The following is an 18791-nucleotide window of genomic DNA, read 5'->3' on the forward strand; positions in this document are numbered from 1 at the left end:
CTCATCTTTTCTTTACTTCTCTTTTTTATTTAGTCATCTGTGTCTTGATGGATGATCTTGTTACTGTCACCTTTAACACAGACACCTTTAAAAATAGGAAATATGCACTGCACCCCGCCTCACTGTGATCCTGTGTGCGTGTGTGTGTGTGCGTGAGTGCAGGAGTTGGTGGTGTTGGGACAAACTGATTTAGAGAAGTTGATCGAGAAGCATTTGAGTTTCGTGCAGGACTGGGAGAGAAATTTCAAGGCCCTGAAAGCCAGGGGGAAAGAGTCAGAACGTTTACCCAGGTACACATCACGTATTAACTAATGTAATTACACCTGGTGAAATGAAAATGATATTTATGCTCACACATAAGGATAGTAAACACTGCAAAAAGTGTATAGACTGTATTGTCATATACTGTTTGTATAACTAGGTCATTCACAGATTGTTTTAATATCTTAATTGATTTTGTTTGTTACAAGTTAATCGTTAATCGGGTCCTCTGAAGTGTTTTTCTCCGTAACAGCTTGGGAAGGTTTGTTTAATCATACCAGCAAAGATCACATATCAGATTCATAACTTTTAGAAAATGATGCACTCCAGAAATGCCCAATGCATCATGTTCTGTTCTCTACTAAGAATTTGTCTCACTGTCTGAGTCAGTGACCTGCTTTATCCATTTATAGTTCTACTTATTATATTTCTTTATTGGGTACAGTTCGTGCAGTTAAAAGTGAACTTACACCACAAATGTAACACTTAACAACTGCATTTCTGTCACTGGCCTCCTCCTTTCTTTGTCAGTCTGGAGAAAGTGGACTGTATCACCGTCAACTGTGAGCCTGTAAAAGCCGCCATAGATGACCTGATTCAGAGGCTGTTTGACATGCTGCTCCTCTCACTTAGGAAATCTATACAAGGTAAACACAGACACCTTGGTTTTCCTTGTTTTTTCCAGTATGTAATGTTTGTGGCAGAATGAAAACACTCTAGCCAAGCCCCCACTTTGTTTCTCTTCTTTGCATCAATAAATGCTTTTATATAAAAAACATTAAGTGTATTATTATAATTAAAAGTGTCTTTTTTACCAATGAAAAACCAGTGTTTTATTTCTCTTTCTCAATTTTGTGTCTGTGTCTTGAAATTTTGTTTTCCTTTTCTTCAGCTCTAAGATATCCCCTTTGCTCTCACTTTCCCTTTCCCTTTCCTTTTCTGTTTTCTCTTTTTGAAAGTATATTCTCTTCCTTCTTCCTTGCAGGCCACACACAAGCAATAGAAACTTTTGTGACAGAATCAATGGAGGCCTTGTCCACTCGACCAGAGAGTATGGAGGAAATTGGTGCGGCTAGTGCCAAATATAACCAGATACTTGCCCGCAAACCTGAAGTAAGACACAAGCACTCCTAAACCCAGTTTGTTAGGGTTTCTTTGTAAATTTCTTCCTTCCTTGTTTGTGGGTAATTTTAGAATTAAAGGTTAACTTTCATACATCTAGTAAAACATTTTGCTCCCTGTCAAAGAAATAAAAGCTTTGTCTTCATTAATGCATTTTACAGTATGTCTTGTCATATTTCTGATTGATTTATAGCATTGGTCCTATAAGTCCACAAGGAACGGTCTAAAATTTAACCATGTCATTTGAAACAAACTGTACTTCATGTCTATACACAGATTCTACCTCAGTTCCAGTTTGCTGAGGAGAAGAACCGCTTGCTACGTGCGGTGGCTGGAGCTGGGCTAGACTCTCTCTCTTCACTCAGGGCCAAGTGGGACAAACTGGAGCTTGTCATGGAGAGCCACCAGCTAATGGTCAAAGACCAGGTGACATATACTCATACAGACACACTTAAATCGATCAAATAGCAGCTTATTGCTCCAATTGGTTTTTCAGATCCTGTTTTCCTCAGAATGACTCCTTCTTTTTCATGCATGGTACACTCTTAGGTGGAGGTGATGCGAAGTTATGCGGCCAGTCGTATCGATGTTTACAGGGCAGATCTGGAGCGGTTTAAGGCACGCTGGGACCAGCTAAAACCTAAAGATGAGATGCTTGAGACTGGTGATCATGCTGCCCTGCTTGCATGTCTTCAGACAATCAGGGACAAACAGCAAGAGTTTGAGGAGCTGGAGCTTGTGCGCACTAAGCTGCTGTACGTTTATTTTCATTCAGGTTTATTCACTAAGAGATTTAGAATGTTTAAAGTATTTAGGATTTTTATTTCCTTTATCGTGTGCCACATGAACAACTTGTACAAGGTCATTTTCAGTTATGACTTTGTTTGCGACTAATTCTGGTGTGAAGAAATCGCATTTAGTTCAATTACGGCCAAAAGTTTGACTCTCCTGTGCTCTCCTCAGTGAAGACTGTGCTTATTTCAATCTGGAGACCCCGTCTTTCTCTGTGGCCGAAGAGACAAAAAGAGACATGGAAGAGTGCAGCCAAATGTGGGGTCTGTATGAGGAGTGGCACCAAGGGTTCTCAGAGAAGGCCCAGGAAGACTGGATATCATTCAGGTAGAGGGGGGTCATGTTTAGGGCTCATATCTTAACTTTTACATAGAGTATTTTTTAATCAGTACTGCGTGTTTAGTCATGTAATTGTGTGTGTTTTTTCTTTTAATTTACAGGAGTAAAACATATGTATTTGAGGAGTTTTTGTTTACCTGGCAAGACAGACTAAGAAAACTGGAGCAACCCACTGTGATGTCTGTTAAACTACAAGGGGAAGTCGACAAATACAAGGTATAAACTAGTACAGTTCAAGTAATAATATGTCGCTGTCTTCTTTTCGTATTCAATTCAAGTCTTGTTATCTGAAATATGTGTGTATGGTTTGGCTGAGTCAGATATCCAGAAAACTTATTCTGGTTCTTGTTAGAGTTTACTCAGAAATTGTCACAGCAAGTAGCTGCTACATTTTGATATACAGTTTCTCTAAGTGGAGACATGACTTAAAAATATACACAGTTCCATCCTTTCTCTTCCGTTTCTCCTTTTCAAGTCAGGGTACACCCTAGACATGTCACCAGTCTGTCACAGGACTAACACATGGGCACAGACAACCATTCACATTCACCTTCACACCTATGGGCAATTTAGAGTTTCCATTTAACCTATCCCCACTAACTGCATGTCTTTGGACTGTGGGAGAAAGCCGGAATACCCTGAGAGAACCCACGCAAACGTGGAGAGAACATGCAAACTCCACACAGAAAGACCCCGGCCTGATGGTGGAATTGAAATCAGGGAACAGTAAGGGGCAATAGTGCTGCCCTATAGTAGGGGGAAACCCCGTAAAGGTGGGATGTTCCCTCGGGGGCGCCCTGGCTGTGACATCTCATTTGAATCTACACAGCTGTGAGAGGGAAATCTTTATTCTGACTTTATAAGTGATCTAATTACAAGTCTTGTTTTTTTTTGTTGTTGTTTTTTTGTTTCCTTTTCTTTTTTGTCTCCATATCTAGAACATGATTCCAGTGCTGAAGTATGTACGTGGGGACCACCTGTCTCAGGACCACTGGTTGGACATGTTCCGTTTACTAGGCCTCCCGAGAGGGACGACCTTAGAGAGACTTAGCTTTAGTGACCTTCTTGCTGTGGCAAATACCATCATAGAGAAAGCAGTAGAGCTCAAGGTCTGTACAAACACATTTTTGAAATTGTATATAAATGTCTTTTTTAGTGCCCTAACCTTTAGGGAATCAGAACTCAGTAATTTTCAGTAATGGCATGATAAAGATCGTAACTGATATCCATAAAGCTGCTTTGGCCTGCATTTGTATATTACACAACCACCTTAAAAAAACATTGACTGTGAGGGTTTATAGGATACACAGTTAAAATGCAAATATTTAAGTGCTTTTAGAAATGATCTTAAGCTGGGCGTACACTGTGCAATTTTGGCCCATTTTGAGACAATTTTTCAGTCGTCCCACCGTTTTGTGGATCGGCCCGAGTTTCGCCTTAATCGTGTGTCGTGCAACGTGTAGTATACATGGGGTAACGAGAAGCGATTAACACCTCACGACCAGCTCCCGATCAAGAAAATCGCAAGAAAATCAAACCTGTTTGAAATCCTGAGGGTATTAAAGCAACCTCTCACACTGTGCAGGCACAAACACAGAAATGGAAGTGAAAAAGTCAGTACATCACGACTCGAAGCTGAGAAATGATAGTCTTCCAGGTTTTCTGGAAAAAGTTTGGACATGTTGGCAGATTTCAGTGATGTGCTGGAAATGTAATGAGGCAAACGGGTGGTCCAGACGCAAAACCCAATATGACTGATGCAGAGGCGTGTGTTTTTTGTGTGTGCATGTGCTGCGCATTGATATAGGATCTGAACAGTCGTGCTCAGGCGGAGGTGACGATCAGAGAAGCTCTGAGGGAACTGGATTTGTGGGGAGCTGCAGCTACCTTCACCCTCACTGAGTACACAGACAGCAGTGGGCGCACTCTCACCCTCATCAAGGACTGGAAGGATATTGTCAACCAGGTAGATATATGGAAGACATCAACTCAGCCCTTGTGTACAAAAATAAAATGCAGATTTGGTTCACAATGCCACATTGAATCTCTGAAGTCTGACTAGGAAAGTAAATTGAGTTTTTTTAATTGGTTAGAGTTGACCATAACTCATTTTATAAAAAATAGTCACATCTCCTGGATGGACCTTGCACCCCTACCTGGTTGTCTGGTTTTCTTTTATGGCCCTCAAAAATCATGTTGTATATGGTGACCCAGAATTGAAAGCAGGTTATTTGCTATTCAGAAGGTCCATGTTTCGATCCTCAGCTCCTGCAACACTAAGTTTAAGTGCCTTTAGGCAAGATCCTGAATCCTCAGTACCATCTGATGCATCCATTTTGGTTTGCAGGTGTTACATTAAAATGTGCGTGTAAAAACGTACTGTATAAATTGCAGTTCATTTATTGTGGACTAAACTAGGGGAAGGTTGAACACAGAGATCTAATGTAGTTAGATCAGGTGCAGTTAGCCTATAAGAAATTGCTGGGCAGCACAGTGCTTGAGTTAGTTCAGAGAAATAAGCTAGAAATTAGCTACTTACTTATAGTAAAAAGAATACAAATCAAGATTAAAACCCCTGAAATGTATCCACTTGTTGAAATTCACTAGAGAAGCACTTGTTTGCTAAGATGGAAATGATGGCCAAATAGGAAACTTTAGACATTTTGAACATTCAAGTGGCTAATGAGATTTTTCTGTTTAATGACTCCAGAGGGACAAACAGGCAAATCTTGGCACTTGCATCCCTTTTTGAAAAACAGCTTCAGTTATCTGCTGTGCTCATTCGTTCTTATCTTGCTTTACATTTGTTCTGCTGTTGTTAATCTTTTGCCTGTCTAGATTGGATTGTTTTAAATTTTCTATTTTGTTGACTATTGAATTTGGGATGGCCTCTAGATATAATTGAGCTTCATTATATGCTTGGATAGGGTGGCACAAGATTGCTGCTTCTTTACTCTAGTTTAATTTGTCAGAGGAAATTGAATAAGAAAAAGAGCCACAAAGGGATTTGCAGCAATTATACACTTTTTTTGTACTAAAGTATTGCTTTTATTTATTTAAGATACTTCTTGAACACAAATTTATCTGAACATGAGCCCTGAATATACAACATATGGACAAAAGTACAAGACTGCCTACACATACAGTACAGGAGCTTCTCAGCTATGGAAACTCATCTTAGCAAACTCAGTTTTTGTGCTGATCTTAATGCCAGAGGCGGTCTGGGCACTCTGTTGACTTACTGAGTCAACAGAGTGTTGGCAACTTTTACGCACTATGCACCACAGCACTTGGTGCTCTGACACTTTGTGGCTGAGTTTCAGTGGTTTCTGAAAAACTTCCACTTTGTAGTAATGCCACCTATTGTGAAATATTTAGAAGGGACGAAATTTCACAAGCTGACTTGTTGCATCACTGCCACACTTGAATCCAATGAACTCTTTAGAACAGGGGTCTCAAACCAAAATGGGCTGTGGGCAACTGCTAGCACTGTCATCTCATTGGAGGGCCACTTAGGGTTCAAGTAATACAAAAAACAAACAAACAAACACAAAAACACACACAAATATTTCCAGAAATATAGTGTTTTGCTAGTTTTTTTAAAATGTCAAATATTGTATAACAAGACAAATCTGCAAAATGCAATTTTTTTCTCTCACTCTTAACTAACTGAAGTCTTTCAACTACTACTACTTTGAACTACCAAATAAACAAATTGTTACTCTCTTTCTGATCAAACGCGCGGCAGCACTTCTACTCTAATTTTGTTTGTATTTGACAAAATAAAAATGCAGACATAAGTGAACACATTAGTTTTTGACTTCTAGTGAAAATTGTTTTCTTTACAAATAACTCTCTCACCGAACCAACACAGCCAATCCCTCAACATTTTTGTACTCTCTGCTCATATTGTCTTCATGTTACATCATTTTTTGCTATTTAAGGAACTTATTTTAACATTGCATTCAGCAACAAACAAATCATGCCTAACAAAAAAGGTTCAATATGTAATTGCATTACATTTCTTCACGTCAATATACGGGTCGCAAGTAGGAGTGACGTGGGCCACAAGTGGCCCCCGGGCCGAAAGTTTGAGACCCCTGCTTTAGAATGACCCATACATATGGTTTGTAGAGGCTTACCAAGATAGAACCCATTGTGTCTGATTGTGAAACAGTGTTATTGGGTTTTTTTAAACCATTTATATAATTAATACTTGCTTCTTTAAATGTTGCTGTCCATATTTACATGTAAATGTTGCCCTGGTTTCAGTACATCAGTGAAATGTTATGTCAGACAGTTCAAATAAAAGAGCTTACTTGACTCAATTGTTAGGGAGACATAGTTGACACTAAATGCCTAAATGACATCTTACGTATTAGGTATTACGTTTTCTCTGTCTATCTAGGTGGGAGATAATCGCTGTCTGCTGCAGTCGCTGAAAGATTCCCCTTATTACCGCAGCTTCCAGGACAAGGTCAGGTCAAAGTCTTCAATCTATGAATAAACTTTAAGTGCTTAATTTTGTTTTTTATGTATGGAAAAAGTACTTTTCACATACCTTTCTCAGCTTGTATTGGTACATGCAGTTTTTTTTTAAATTTTTGGTTCATTTAAACCCTGATGAAGAAACTGTGACAAAGGTTTGAGTATTTACTCCACGTATATCCAGGTCAGTCTGTGGGAAGTTCGTCTGTCCGACTTGGATGAGTATCTGCTCAGTCTGAATGCCATTCAGAGGCGCTGGGTTTATTTGGAGCCCATTTTTGGACGAGGAGCATTGCCCCGAGAGGAGGCTCGCTTCAAACGAGTTGATGAAGACTTCAGGTACAGTGTGTGCAGCTCTGTGTAATAACACAAAGGAAGCTTTTGCCCATTTAGGCACAATGGTGGCTAACTGATACTTCCCAGCAAGAACGTTCCTGATTTGGACCTTTCCTTCTGGTGTTTGAATGTGCGCACTCACTATGAGTGCATGAGGTTTCTTTGGGTAGTCTAGCTTCCTCTGACAGTTGAAAGACTTCCATGTTTGCAATGTATAGAATAAAACACTATTTGACTGTGTGGTTACCATACCATACCATAATATATCAACTACATGTGGCTTCTCTTTTGCTGACAAATAGAAACTGGCATAACTGAACATGTTCTCGCTCTGTGTCTTAGGTCTATAATGTCAGACATCCAGAGAGACAACAGAGTTGTTTCTCTGAGTTCGAGGGCTGGCATCAGAAACTCCCTCGTCACCATACTGGACCAACTACAGCGCTGCCAAAAGTCACTCAATGAGTTCCTGGAGGTGAATATGCACGTGTGAAAAGACATTTGCTTTCTTTCACATGAGTTTCAAATATCACCACTACCTAAATGTGGTTTTGTGTCTGCATCACAGGAGAAACGGTCTGCCTTCCCACGGTTCTATTTCATTGGAGATGATGATCTGTTGGAAATTCTTGGGCAGGCAACCAACCCTAGTGTCATCCAGTCACACCTAAAAAAACTATTTGCAGGTCAGAGAAATGTGTGTTCTTACATTCTGTTGTTGCTACTGATCGTTTGTATTTATCTGCTGTCGCTCTGTCTTCTGCCTGTTTTCCCCCTTTTGTTATATTTGTTCATATTGCTTGAATCATAGCGGTTGTATTGGATAGTGAAGGTAGTCTGCATATATATTCCCTTTGCAGGCATCCACAGTGTTGTGTTTGATGAGCAATGCCAGCACATTGTCGCCATGTGTTCTTTGGAGGGAGAAATTGTACCACTCAGAAATGTTGTACGCATTTCCAGCCTTGTGGAGGTAAAGCTGTGAATGTATATAGATGGATAAATAGTATACTCATTGTTGGAGGTTTAAGGAGGTACTTGTAGTATGTTTATCCTTTTTTAAAATGTATTCAAAGCAACACAAATGTGTATTCATTTTAAACGTTTTATACGCTCTTTCTTTGAACCTTCCTTTGTGGTTCTGCATAAACAGTTTTCCTTCGTTTCTAGGTGTGGTTAAGTGAGCTGTCTGTGGAAATGAAGGAGACCCTGAAGCACTTGCTGTATGAATGTGTGTCAGCAGCAAAGAAAGGGGAAGTGGACCCCTCTCGTTATCCATCACAGGTGCACACACTCTTTTATACAACTGCTTTTTAAAAATATTCTTTAAAGCTTGTGATGTTAAAAAAAATGTTTTTTCCCCCCAGCATTAAACAATGTTGCATTTTTTTGTGTAGATCCTGTGTCTGGCTGAGCAAATCCAATTTACTGAAGATGTGGAAAGAGCTATAAAAGAACAAAATTTACATCAGTTGGAGTTGGAGCTTAACAGCAAATTAGAAGTCTATACCACAGTGGACACCAGCTCTGATAACACAGGTAGGGACCACATTTGTGTTTAAGCATCGGGGAAGATAAAGTATGTGTGCCCATTCAGACCCTGAACTACATGAAATTCTGCACAAATGAAATGGATTTTATTTAACATATATACGTTTAGCTTAGTGTGTGCATACAAGGATTAAAAAAGCTTACAGATAAAAGCAATTTATAACCAACATTAATGAATAAACATCAAATCTGTGATTATGACAACCAGCCAGTTTCTTTCTTCTTCTTATTTCCACTCCTCCCTTTAGGGATGCCCACAACAAGTCATCTCACTCTATCCCTAGCATCTTCTTCCGTCACACAAACCCTCTGCAGGCGCTCCTTTACTTCATGCCTGAACCTTTTATGTGGACTTCCTCTTTTCTTTTTGCCTGGTAGCTGTCTTCAACATCCTTTGCCCAATATATCCACTACCTCTCTTCTGCTCATGTCCAAAACAGTCTCAGCCTTGCATCTCTGACTTCATCTCCTGTCCCAGCTGTCACAGGGCTAACACAGAGAGACAGGCAACCATTCACACTGACATTCACATCTGAAGCCTATTAGAGCCAATCACCAATTAACCTAACCCTACTAACATGCCTGTCTTTGGAGTGCTTGAGGAAGCCGTAGTATCCGGACAGAACCCACACAGATACGAGGAGAACAAGCAAACTGCACACAGAAAGGCCTTGGCCAGATCCAGGACCATCTTACTGTTAGGCTTTGAGGCAACAGTGCTAGTCACCATGCCACCGTGTTCACCAGTGCTTCTACAATTTTTCTTCCTCTAATCCAAGTATTCAGCTAAATGTAGACGCTAACTTTAACATTATAGATATATATAAAGTGATACAAGTTTATATAACTGACATATAATAGCAGGGCTCCTTGACTGGAGTCCTATGACCCCTAGTGGCCATATTGGCAAGTAGCATTGCCAATATTGACTGGTTACGATCTCTGGGTAATACACAGAAAGACAGAAGAAGTTGTGATAAACAGGAACTACGCAATGTTTTTTCCCCAAGAGGCCTTAAAATATTCACGTCTTTGCCCCACACTTGATGTGTGATTTTTCTTTCTCTGTCTCTGTCTCTGTCTCTGGTTATTTCTACAGCAAATTTCACAACCCTTATTTTAGTTTTTGACCTTTCTGTGAGAGTCCAGATAAACAATTGCTACTTAATATGTGTACTTAATCTACATCAGATACTGATCCAAATCTCAGGCTTGGTTGAATCTGTTGAGCGTATGAGATGAGTGGGAAATTAATTTCAAATGAGTGCATCACTCATAGTCTCTTAGGAAGCTGCAAAGGGGCAGTAGTACGCTTTAAAGCTGTAGGCAACATAACTGACAGGCGAATTTAATGACCCGGGGATGAATATATGGCTGCATAAAGCATTACAGACGACTTTTGCCTCAGAACTCAAATTTGCTTTACTTTTAGATTTAAATAAGTTACTCATTCATGAGATGAAAAGCACCAGCAGTACCGACATTTCACAGGACATTGGCGTTCTGGGAAATGGTCAAATTCCAAATCTCTTCTGTCATTTTCTTCATGCTTAACTTCACCGTGTGGGCTAAATTTGCTTTTAGACTTTTTCACTCAGTTGTAGAATACCTTTTATTTTAGTACAGCACTTTATATTATATGGAGATATTATATGCTTACAGATCATGTGGTTCATTCTGTGAATGTTTTACATGCCTGTAGCAGTTATTTCCACGATGGCACATTATTAAATTACTGGCTTCTGTTTAAATAACAAAAATATATGGCAATGTTTCTTAGAGATATCATTAGATAGCACTGACACGCCTAGGTGGTGATGTACTGTAATATTGCAAGTGCTGTTTCTTTTAGCTGTTAAAGAAAAAAAAAACAAGCCCTTGGAGTTATTCACTTCTTGTGTCAGGATGGTGCCTGGGGAAGTTTTCATTTTGTTTTCTACTGAAAATGACAAGCTGTATCGGTTCGGGGGCTTTTGATAGCTGAAAAGGTTACTATGACTAAACCAGTGTAAAGGCTGCAAAGGCTCATTTTGGACTATTTTGAGTGGTCGTGTCGCTTATTAGTTTTAACTTAACTAATAATGTCTTACTTTTGCTCGTTTATGATTCATTTTGAGATGAAATCATGGATGCAGGACATCGTTGTGAAAAAGGGTTAAAAAGGGTAAAATTCCTATGTGATGTGCTTTCTTTTAACACCAGTGTGCCTCAAGTGGCTATAAAGTGCTGGGACTGATTAAAGCAGCCAAAAGTAATGGCAAGAAAGACAATCTAATTACCCAGTCTGCCTAAAATGTCCATAAACTCCACAGGAAGTGAGGAGCCATTTGTTGGTGAACAGGATACATTTGGCATACATTTGCTGAAGTAATTTGTATGCATCTCTAGCTAGGCTGACACTATTGATGCATACATGTCAACACGACTATAAAAGATGCACAAAACATGGCTTTGAAGTGGTAATTCTCAGCTTCAGAGATAAATGTAAAAAGGAGTGTAGCCATAATTGATTTTTGGGGGTTGCTAGGCAGTAAAAAGTTACTAGAATTATAATTATATAAGAACTATACATGTTGTAATTTTTTTCTTTTTATTTTTCTTCACTGTGACACTGCTCTCTATCATCATGTACAGTTTATAGTATAGTACAGTACAGTATAAAGTCAGGTGCACATAAAAATACACATATAAACAGACCCAGAAGCACCAGTGCTCTCTCTGGGCCTTTGTTTGGACTGAGGGAAAGCAGAAAATATTCCTGTGGTCTGACAGGTCAAAATTTTAAACTCTTCTTAGAAATCCTCCAGGCTAAACAGAAGGGCCATCACTCAACTTGTTGTAAGCACACAATACAAAAGCCACCATCCTCGATGTTATCAGTGCGCATTGCCTGAGTCATAGAGCAAAAAAACAGGATATAGTTATCGTATTGTTTATTTTCATATTGTTTATTACTCAGTTCTACACTGTGGTTTATTCAAATTCTATTTGCTATTGTGACAAATATCAACTGTTTCCTGGCCTGGTTAAATCCAGCATCTTCCGTTAACAGAGAAAATGCTCTTTTATGAGAGAAATGTGTTATTTGTGTACCTTTACAGGTTCTGCCACCCTAAAATTTATGCATGTCTCCTTGTACAGATTCTAGTGTCCTGCAGTTGAAGCTGAAGGCCTTGATCCTGGATATTATCCATAACATCAGTGTGGTGAAGCAACTTAACCAGGCAGGAGTTACCAGTACTGACGCCTGGGCCTGGAAGAAGCAGCTTCGGTTCTACATGGGGCCGGAGAAATGCTGCCACATACATATGGTGGATGCACAGTTCAGCTATACCTATGAATACCAGGTGTGATAGAGTGCCAATGTGTTGTGTATGCGTTCCTCTTTTCAATAACACAAACGGAACGAACCAAAACATTCAGTGATGTTTCCTGCACTCCAGTTAATCTTTACTTGCCATTTTGTTTTGCTAATTAAGAATATTTAACCAGAGGAAATTATATCTACTTTCTTAGCATTCATTTTACAGCACATTGACTTGCAAGGGAGGAAAGCAGCAGACATTTTCAACAGCAAGTTATGCCATCTGGTTTTCGTCTATTTTTACAGATGATAAATAACTGACATCATGTCTAATTTTATAACCATAAAAATTATTATATTCCTGAGTAACCACCAAAAAAAGGAAACCAAATATCTAAATCTAGCCAAAATATGCCAAGAGTTTAATATTCAGGTGAAGTCTTATAACATTTTGTTCATTCTGTAGCTACCTTCAGTATGACCCAGGTAAGGTAGTATTAGGAGTACATATGTTTTCTTAATCCCAGTTTACATCAGTAATAATTACACTATAGGTAGGAGATTGGGGGCTGGATCAGCTTTATCACAAACTACCGTTACACAGTTTTTGCAGTGTGGCAGGCTGCAGTATCCTGCTGATGGAAGCTGCTGTGTAGATGTTGATCAGTGTATTTGAAGCTATTTTTTAACCTTTTGGGGGCACTGTTTATGCAGGGATAAGGAGCATTTGTAATTCAGTGCCTTCTTGCATTTCCCCTCTGCAGTTTTCTATAACCACATCCAGACTCCTGCTTACTTTTCTTTCTTTGCCCGTCCATCATTCATTTGTCATGTCTTTCCTCCTCCATTCATTTAATTCCCTTTATTTTTTGACGAGCTTCTTTTAGTCTCTGTCGTGCCCCTTCCCCCATATTTCCAATGCCGTCTGGCCACCGTCACTTTCCTTTGCTGTCTTTATTATTAATTTTATTCTCTATCTTATCCCTTACTGCCTCCCAGGGGAATGCGGCTAAGCTGGTGCACACTCCACTGACTGATAAATGCTACCTGACTCTGACCCAAGCAATGAAGATGGGGCTCGGGGGGAACCCTTATGGGCCAGCCGGCACAGGCAAGACTGAGTCAGTCAAAGCCTTAGGGGGGTTGTTTGGACGTCAAGTGCTGGTATTCAACTGTGACGAGGTATATAGATGCTTCTGTGAAAAGCAAAAAACATATACAAAATGAAAGCTACAACTAAACACATGTGGATACACTATATCCATGAATCACATATGTGCACTAGTAGACACACACATACACTAACCTTTAGATTAGTCCACACACATGCGCAAACAAAGCAGGATTGCAAATTGAGTACAAATGACAAGGTCTTTTTTTTTGGTCCTTTTTCCAGGGAATCGATGTGAAGTCAATGGGACGGATCTTTGTAGGGTTGGTGAAGTGTGGAGCATGGGGCTGCTTTGACGAGTTTAACCGTTTAGAGGAAGCAGTACTGTCTGCAGTTTCCATGCAGATTCAGGCCATTCAAGACTCCCTCAAACACCATAAGAATACATGCGATCTGCTGGGGAAGGAGGTCAGAAAATAAACGAATGCAGACAAAAACAATAATACTGAACACCAGCTCATTCCGTGTTTTCAAGCTCACCTCAGTAATTTATGCTGCTTTCTCATGATATGCAATTATTTCTTTTCAATTTTTATTCACTCTTTGAGTGTCTTTAAGAGATCAGTTGCTCAGTAAATCATTTATTTATTCATATATGGTGTTAAAACTGGTTTTGTGATAATTCAGCCTTGAAAAGAGAAGAAAAAACTCGATTATTTGTACTTAAGCCAGTTTAAAACACATCATAATATTGAGAAGAACATGTCCTTCCTTTCTTCATCCTCTAGGTGGAATTGGACCCTAACTCTGGAGTCTTCATCACATTAAACCCGGCAGGAAAAGGCTATGGAGGCAGACAGAAACTTCCAGACAACCTAAAGCAGCTGTTCAGGCCCGTGGCCATGAGCAGGCCAGACAATGAGCTCATTGCTGAAGTTATCCTCTACTCCGAGGGCTTCAAACATGGAGAAATACTGGGACGCAAACTGGTAGCAATCTTCAATCTGGCAAGGTAGAATTACGTCATTTTTGGTTTGGATTAGGGTCAAATTGACACGTGATGTGCTTCACCTGTGTATTTTGATATCTGTGTTGTCTTTGATTTTTGTGTTGTATGGACTTTAGCATTAATAGTATGCAGTTGCTTGATTTTTGTGAATAAATTACCCTTTCTGCCTCCCACGACTGACTGTTACAGACAATGCTACCGCCAACTGAACGTGTGTGATGTGTAAAAATGTGCCTTTATTTCTTTCTCCAGAGAGTTGTTGACTCCTCAGCAACACTATGACTGGGGTTTGCGAGCTCTGAAGACAGTGCTGAAGGCCTGTGGCGGTCTCCTGCAGCAACAGAGAAGAAATCGTGACAAAGAAAAGAGTAAGACCCCCTCTGGGTGTTTTTTCTTCTTTTTTTTTAATATAGGATATTTCTGTGAGGCATTTTTTTCTTCTCCAATATTGTGTCAAGAAAGTTTGGAGGGGGTGCCAGTGTAGCTCACTGGGTTGAGCAGGCAACTCATATGCCACAAGGTTATTCCAGAGACCAGAGTTTGATTTCGTACTGGGCCAATTGCTACATGCCTTCCCCCTGCTCTCCCCAACCTTTCTTGTCCACCCTCAGCCTTTCATATCATAACAAAGGCTAAAAAGCCCCAAAATATATTTTAAAACAAAGTTAGGAGGAAATGGGTTCATCTTTGACTCAAAATTAAACTCTTTGCCAAGTACAGAGGATCAAAACTTTAACAAAGTAAAGTGCTAGGATTTTCATAAAATAGACTGCGTTTTATTCGGGTTTATAATTACACAACATTAATGGCTAAATATGCAGACTTTCATTATAGCCAAGCAGCAGCTGATGATTTGATTGATGATTTCTTTCTGTCTGAAGCAGAGGTTGTTCTAACTTGTGAAATCATTTGGTGGGGTGAGAATGAAATCTATACTTAAGAGGGAGCTGCACATAATCTGATAAATTGCCTTAAGCCACTTGAGTCAACACTGATTGAGACTACAAGTCTGAAAATTATGGGCTGCATATTTGTTTAGTCAATTTACACATTCTTTATTCTAGTACTACAGATGAATTACAGTGATATATTGTATTTAACAAAAATAGGTATAATTAGAAACAACATCCAGCATCCAACTTCTTGTTGCCAGAAGACTCTCCCCCTGGGTAGAGTTTTGAAAGTCTACTGTTGTGTTCAAGACATTTCTCATCTGGAGGCTGAATTTAAACAAACAGACATACTTTTTTAGGGGTTCTTGGCTGTTGCTGTTTCTCCAGCTAAAGAACTTTTTGCCATGGGCTCCTCTCACTCCCCTTTGTGGCCAGCTGCTGAACAGATGGACAATGACACAACCATTTCTCACTGCTTCGAAGCTGCCCTGGCTGATGATCTTTGTATTCCCTTGGGAGCTAAACCCAAAGGCCTTAAGTTACCTCGATACCTCATACTGGGACCACTGGTCTGTTGTTGGCAGAGGGAAACATTATGATGTGTGGTTTTCACACTCCTGACAAGATTTCCAAAGAGAAATTAAAGTCAACATTTCATCCACTGGTGTGTCACTCAGCTGGATCCAAGGGATCAGCAGTGACCTGGGGGTGATTGTGATTGGGTAAAGTTGGGCCATTTAATTAACATAACAAGCAGCTACGTGAACAACTTCTGCTCCTTGATGGAGAACACATATAGGGATATATATGGGAAATCATATCCCCTCATGGTATATGTCAAGAACAGAGTGCAGGTCATCAGATTATTTATTTATTTATTTATCCCTCAGGAGTAACTGGGGGATCCCAAAGTGTCGAGTCTCACTGAGTGAGAGGATGTGTGGTTAGCCTGCTGCCACTGTAACATGACTTCATATAAGCAAAAGAGGATGGATGGATAGATGTTAAAAAATATATTGTTCAATCCATTGTGTTTATTGGAGACCGGACTCTTGTCCTGGTGAAGGATCATTCAACACATCATAAATAAATATATCTCAAAGGCAAAGTAAGCATAACTGTGCTGTCATGTAACATCCAAACCACGCTTTTAATATCATCTGATTGTTTTAATCGACTAAAGTTAAAGGAGCCCAAAAGACTATTGACACTTTTAATAATAATAACACCCTTTGTCAGACTGACAGATTTGGCTCATTGGGGTTATTGAAAAAGAATCCACAAGTAAACTTGTCAAAGTTTTAGCCTCTTCAGACTTTTTAACTTCTTCATCCACCTCAGAAGTAGATGAAGCTGTAACAGAAATCTCGACACAGTCTCTGATAATAAAAAAATAAGTGCCCCACTTTTCTAAGTCTAGTTGAAAATCTACTTTTTGGAAGTGCTGAAACTGCTATACTGATAGCAACCTTTGGACCTGAGGGACAGAAAGTTTTCGAGTCGATGAAAAGGATCGGAAGATAAGGTTACAGTTAAAAATTTGACTGGTCCGGAGATGCTTATCCGTTGCTCAACAGAGATACAATAAAAGTGTTTGGCTCATCTGTGCCTCTGCGTGTGGATATCTATTGAATGCAGCCGGATAAACACCACGAGTATACTTACACAAAAGGCTGAATTGTCCCGCTCTGTTTCTGTGCACATGCTGCGCTTGCACTCTAAATATTCTAGTATGGACATGCCATGAATTGACATTTAGCTCAAACACTTTCCCTAAAAACTTTTCTCCCCTCGGGTTTTTCACTTGTCTGTACTTTTGTCCTTCTGCATTCTCTCGTCCCCAAAACACTTTGCCAGAGCGTTGTTGTTTACCTCTTCAGTATTTCTTCCTCAGGGAGCAGGCCCTCCTCTGACCTCTTGTTAGCGCTCTCTTTCTCTGATACCTGGCTGTTCATGTTGCTCTCGTCCCGCTCGTTCGCGCTCGCTGCCCTCTTCCCCCCCCCCAAAGGTCCCCTTCATGCCTCTTGTTTTCAATAACCTCCCCCACTTCTAGCTTGGTTTTACTCACCCTTTCCCTGATTCTATCATTCTTTCCTTTAAATCTTTCTCTTCCTCCACCACCCACCTTTTATCTGTCCAGCACACAAACACACACACACACACACACAGATTCACAGACACATCGTGTGAACCTCTCATCTGTCGATGAGTCCCTGAGGTTTTTCCTTGTATTCGTCTCTGTATGTAGTCTGGCCAAGTGCGCTTCTCTGCAGAAAGAAAAGAGATCAAAAGTATTGACAGTCTCTTAAATCGTGACAAGTTTTGGTAATTAGCACATTTTTCACCGGGGACATTTGCAAGAGCAAACCAATACTAAACTTTCCTCACCTTGTTTTTATATAATTTCTCTCTTTTTTTTTTTCATTCAGCATATTGCCTTTTTCATAGTTTATAGCTGTATTATAATGTTAACCATACTCTTATTCTAGTATTTTTTATGCTTATCCCTGTTTTGGATTGAAATTAAATTTATATTAATTTCTTTTCTTTCTCTAACTCATTTTCTCTCTCTGTCCATCTACTTGCAGTTGAAGAGAGTAGTCTGGTAGTGCAGGCCTTAAGACTGAACACAATGTCCAAGCTCACCTTTGCCGATAGCTCTCGGTTTGATCCTCTGGTGAGAGATGTCTTCTCTGGGGTTGATTTTACTGACGTGGAGGACCAGATACTAACACGTGCACTGGAACAAGTTTATAAGGAGGCACAGCTTGAACTTATACCCAGCCAGGTATGTATATGACGAATTCTAATAAACACTATGTGAACTGATGTTGTTTGTTAGAAAGATCAGATAGTTAAATGGAGTAATTGATGTCATTTATAGCTAAAGAAAGCATTGGAGCTAAATGAACAGCTAAGACAGCGTATGGGCGTAGTTGTTGTCGGGCCAAGCGGAGCAGGCAAGTCCACACTGTGGAGGATGCTCAGGGCGGCTCTCAGCAAGACAGGAAAAGTGGTGAGTAGAGGGAGAACCTCCCCTCTTGAATTTAATGCTGTAACTGGAAAAAGTGATGTAATATAAGTACTCTAAAATTACATTATGCACAGTCTGAGTTCCAGTGTTATTTAGCATATTAAAGATTATTAAAAAGTGACATTTTCAAAATTAAAGAAATTCTGCCTTGAGTTCCTTGCCGATTCACCTTTTTTTTGGTTTGGTAGGTGAAGCAGTACACAATGAATCCTAAGGCCATGCCCAGACAACAGTTGTTGGGACATATAGACATGGACACCAGAGAGTGGTCCGATGGCGTCCTCACCCACAGTGCCAGGAACGTGGTCAAAGAATCTCAGGGTAATAAGAGAGGGACACCACTCTGCTGGTTTGTGATTAACCAGACGTTTGACATTATTTCCCACTGAAACTGGAAAAGCTTTTAGCCATCACCAGAATCATCCAATTTCAAAGTGCTTTAATTCTGCAATGTTAAGCACTTGTGAACAAGTTTTGTATGTAAAACTTTTGAAATCAGATGATTCTTTCAGACATACCCTGTACCGTGATTAATATCCTGTATGCATGCG

The 18791-nt window shown here is 39.8% G+C and overlaps 1 protein-coding gene across 3 annotated transcripts in view; it reads left to right on the forward strand.

Moving 5' to 3' along the window:
• Positions 1 to 18791, forward strand: part of dync2h1 (dynein cytoplasmic 2 heavy chain 1) — a 115907-nt gene that overhangs the window by 13516 nt on the left and 83600 nt on the right. For all 3 annotated transcript variants that reach the window (XM_025898120.1, XM_005474647.4, XM_005474648.4), the window contains exons 20-43: positions 163 to 290; positions 793 to 908; positions 1247 to 1374; positions 1660 to 1809; positions 1933 to 2138; positions 2347 to 2502; positions 2616 to 2730; positions 3453 to 3623; positions 4322 to 4480; positions 6923 to 6991; positions 7187 to 7341; positions 7681 to 7813; positions 7907 to 8024; positions 8199 to 8311; positions 8509 to 8622; positions 8736 to 8877; positions 12031 to 12236; positions 13193 to 13375; positions 13590 to 13772; positions 14093 to 14316; positions 14566 to 14681; positions 17795 to 17994; positions 18091 to 18222; positions 18429 to 18561. In XM_025898120.1, coding sequence (XP_025753905.1) covers positions 163 to 290; positions 793 to 908; positions 1247 to 1374; positions 1660 to 1809; positions 1933 to 2138; positions 2347 to 2502; positions 2616 to 2730; positions 3453 to 3623; positions 4322 to 4480; positions 6923 to 6991; positions 7187 to 7341; positions 7681 to 7813; positions 7907 to 8024; positions 8199 to 8311; positions 8509 to 8622; positions 8736 to 8877; positions 12031 to 12236; positions 13193 to 13375; positions 13590 to 13772; positions 14093 to 14316; positions 14566 to 14681; positions 17795 to 17994; positions 18091 to 18222; positions 18429 to 18561 — 3550 coding nt within the window. The remainder of the gene's footprint in view (positions 1 to 162; positions 291 to 792; positions 909 to 1246; positions 1375 to 1659; positions 1810 to 1932; positions 2139 to 2346; positions 2503 to 2615; positions 2731 to 3452; positions 3624 to 4321; positions 4481 to 6922; positions 6992 to 7186; positions 7342 to 7680; positions 7814 to 7906; positions 8025 to 8198; positions 8312 to 8508; positions 8623 to 8735; positions 8878 to 12030; positions 12237 to 13192; positions 13376 to 13589; positions 13773 to 14092; positions 14317 to 14565; positions 14682 to 17794; positions 17995 to 18090; positions 18223 to 18428; positions 18562 to 18791) is intronic.

Source organism: Oreochromis niloticus, linkage group LG14, assembly GCF_001858045.2.
Source record: "Oreochromis niloticus isolate F11D_XX linkage group LG14, O_niloticus_UMD_NMBU, whole genome shotgun sequence".
NCBI lineage: Eukaryota > Metazoa > Chordata > Actinopteri > Cichliformes > Cichlidae > Oreochromis > Oreochromis niloticus.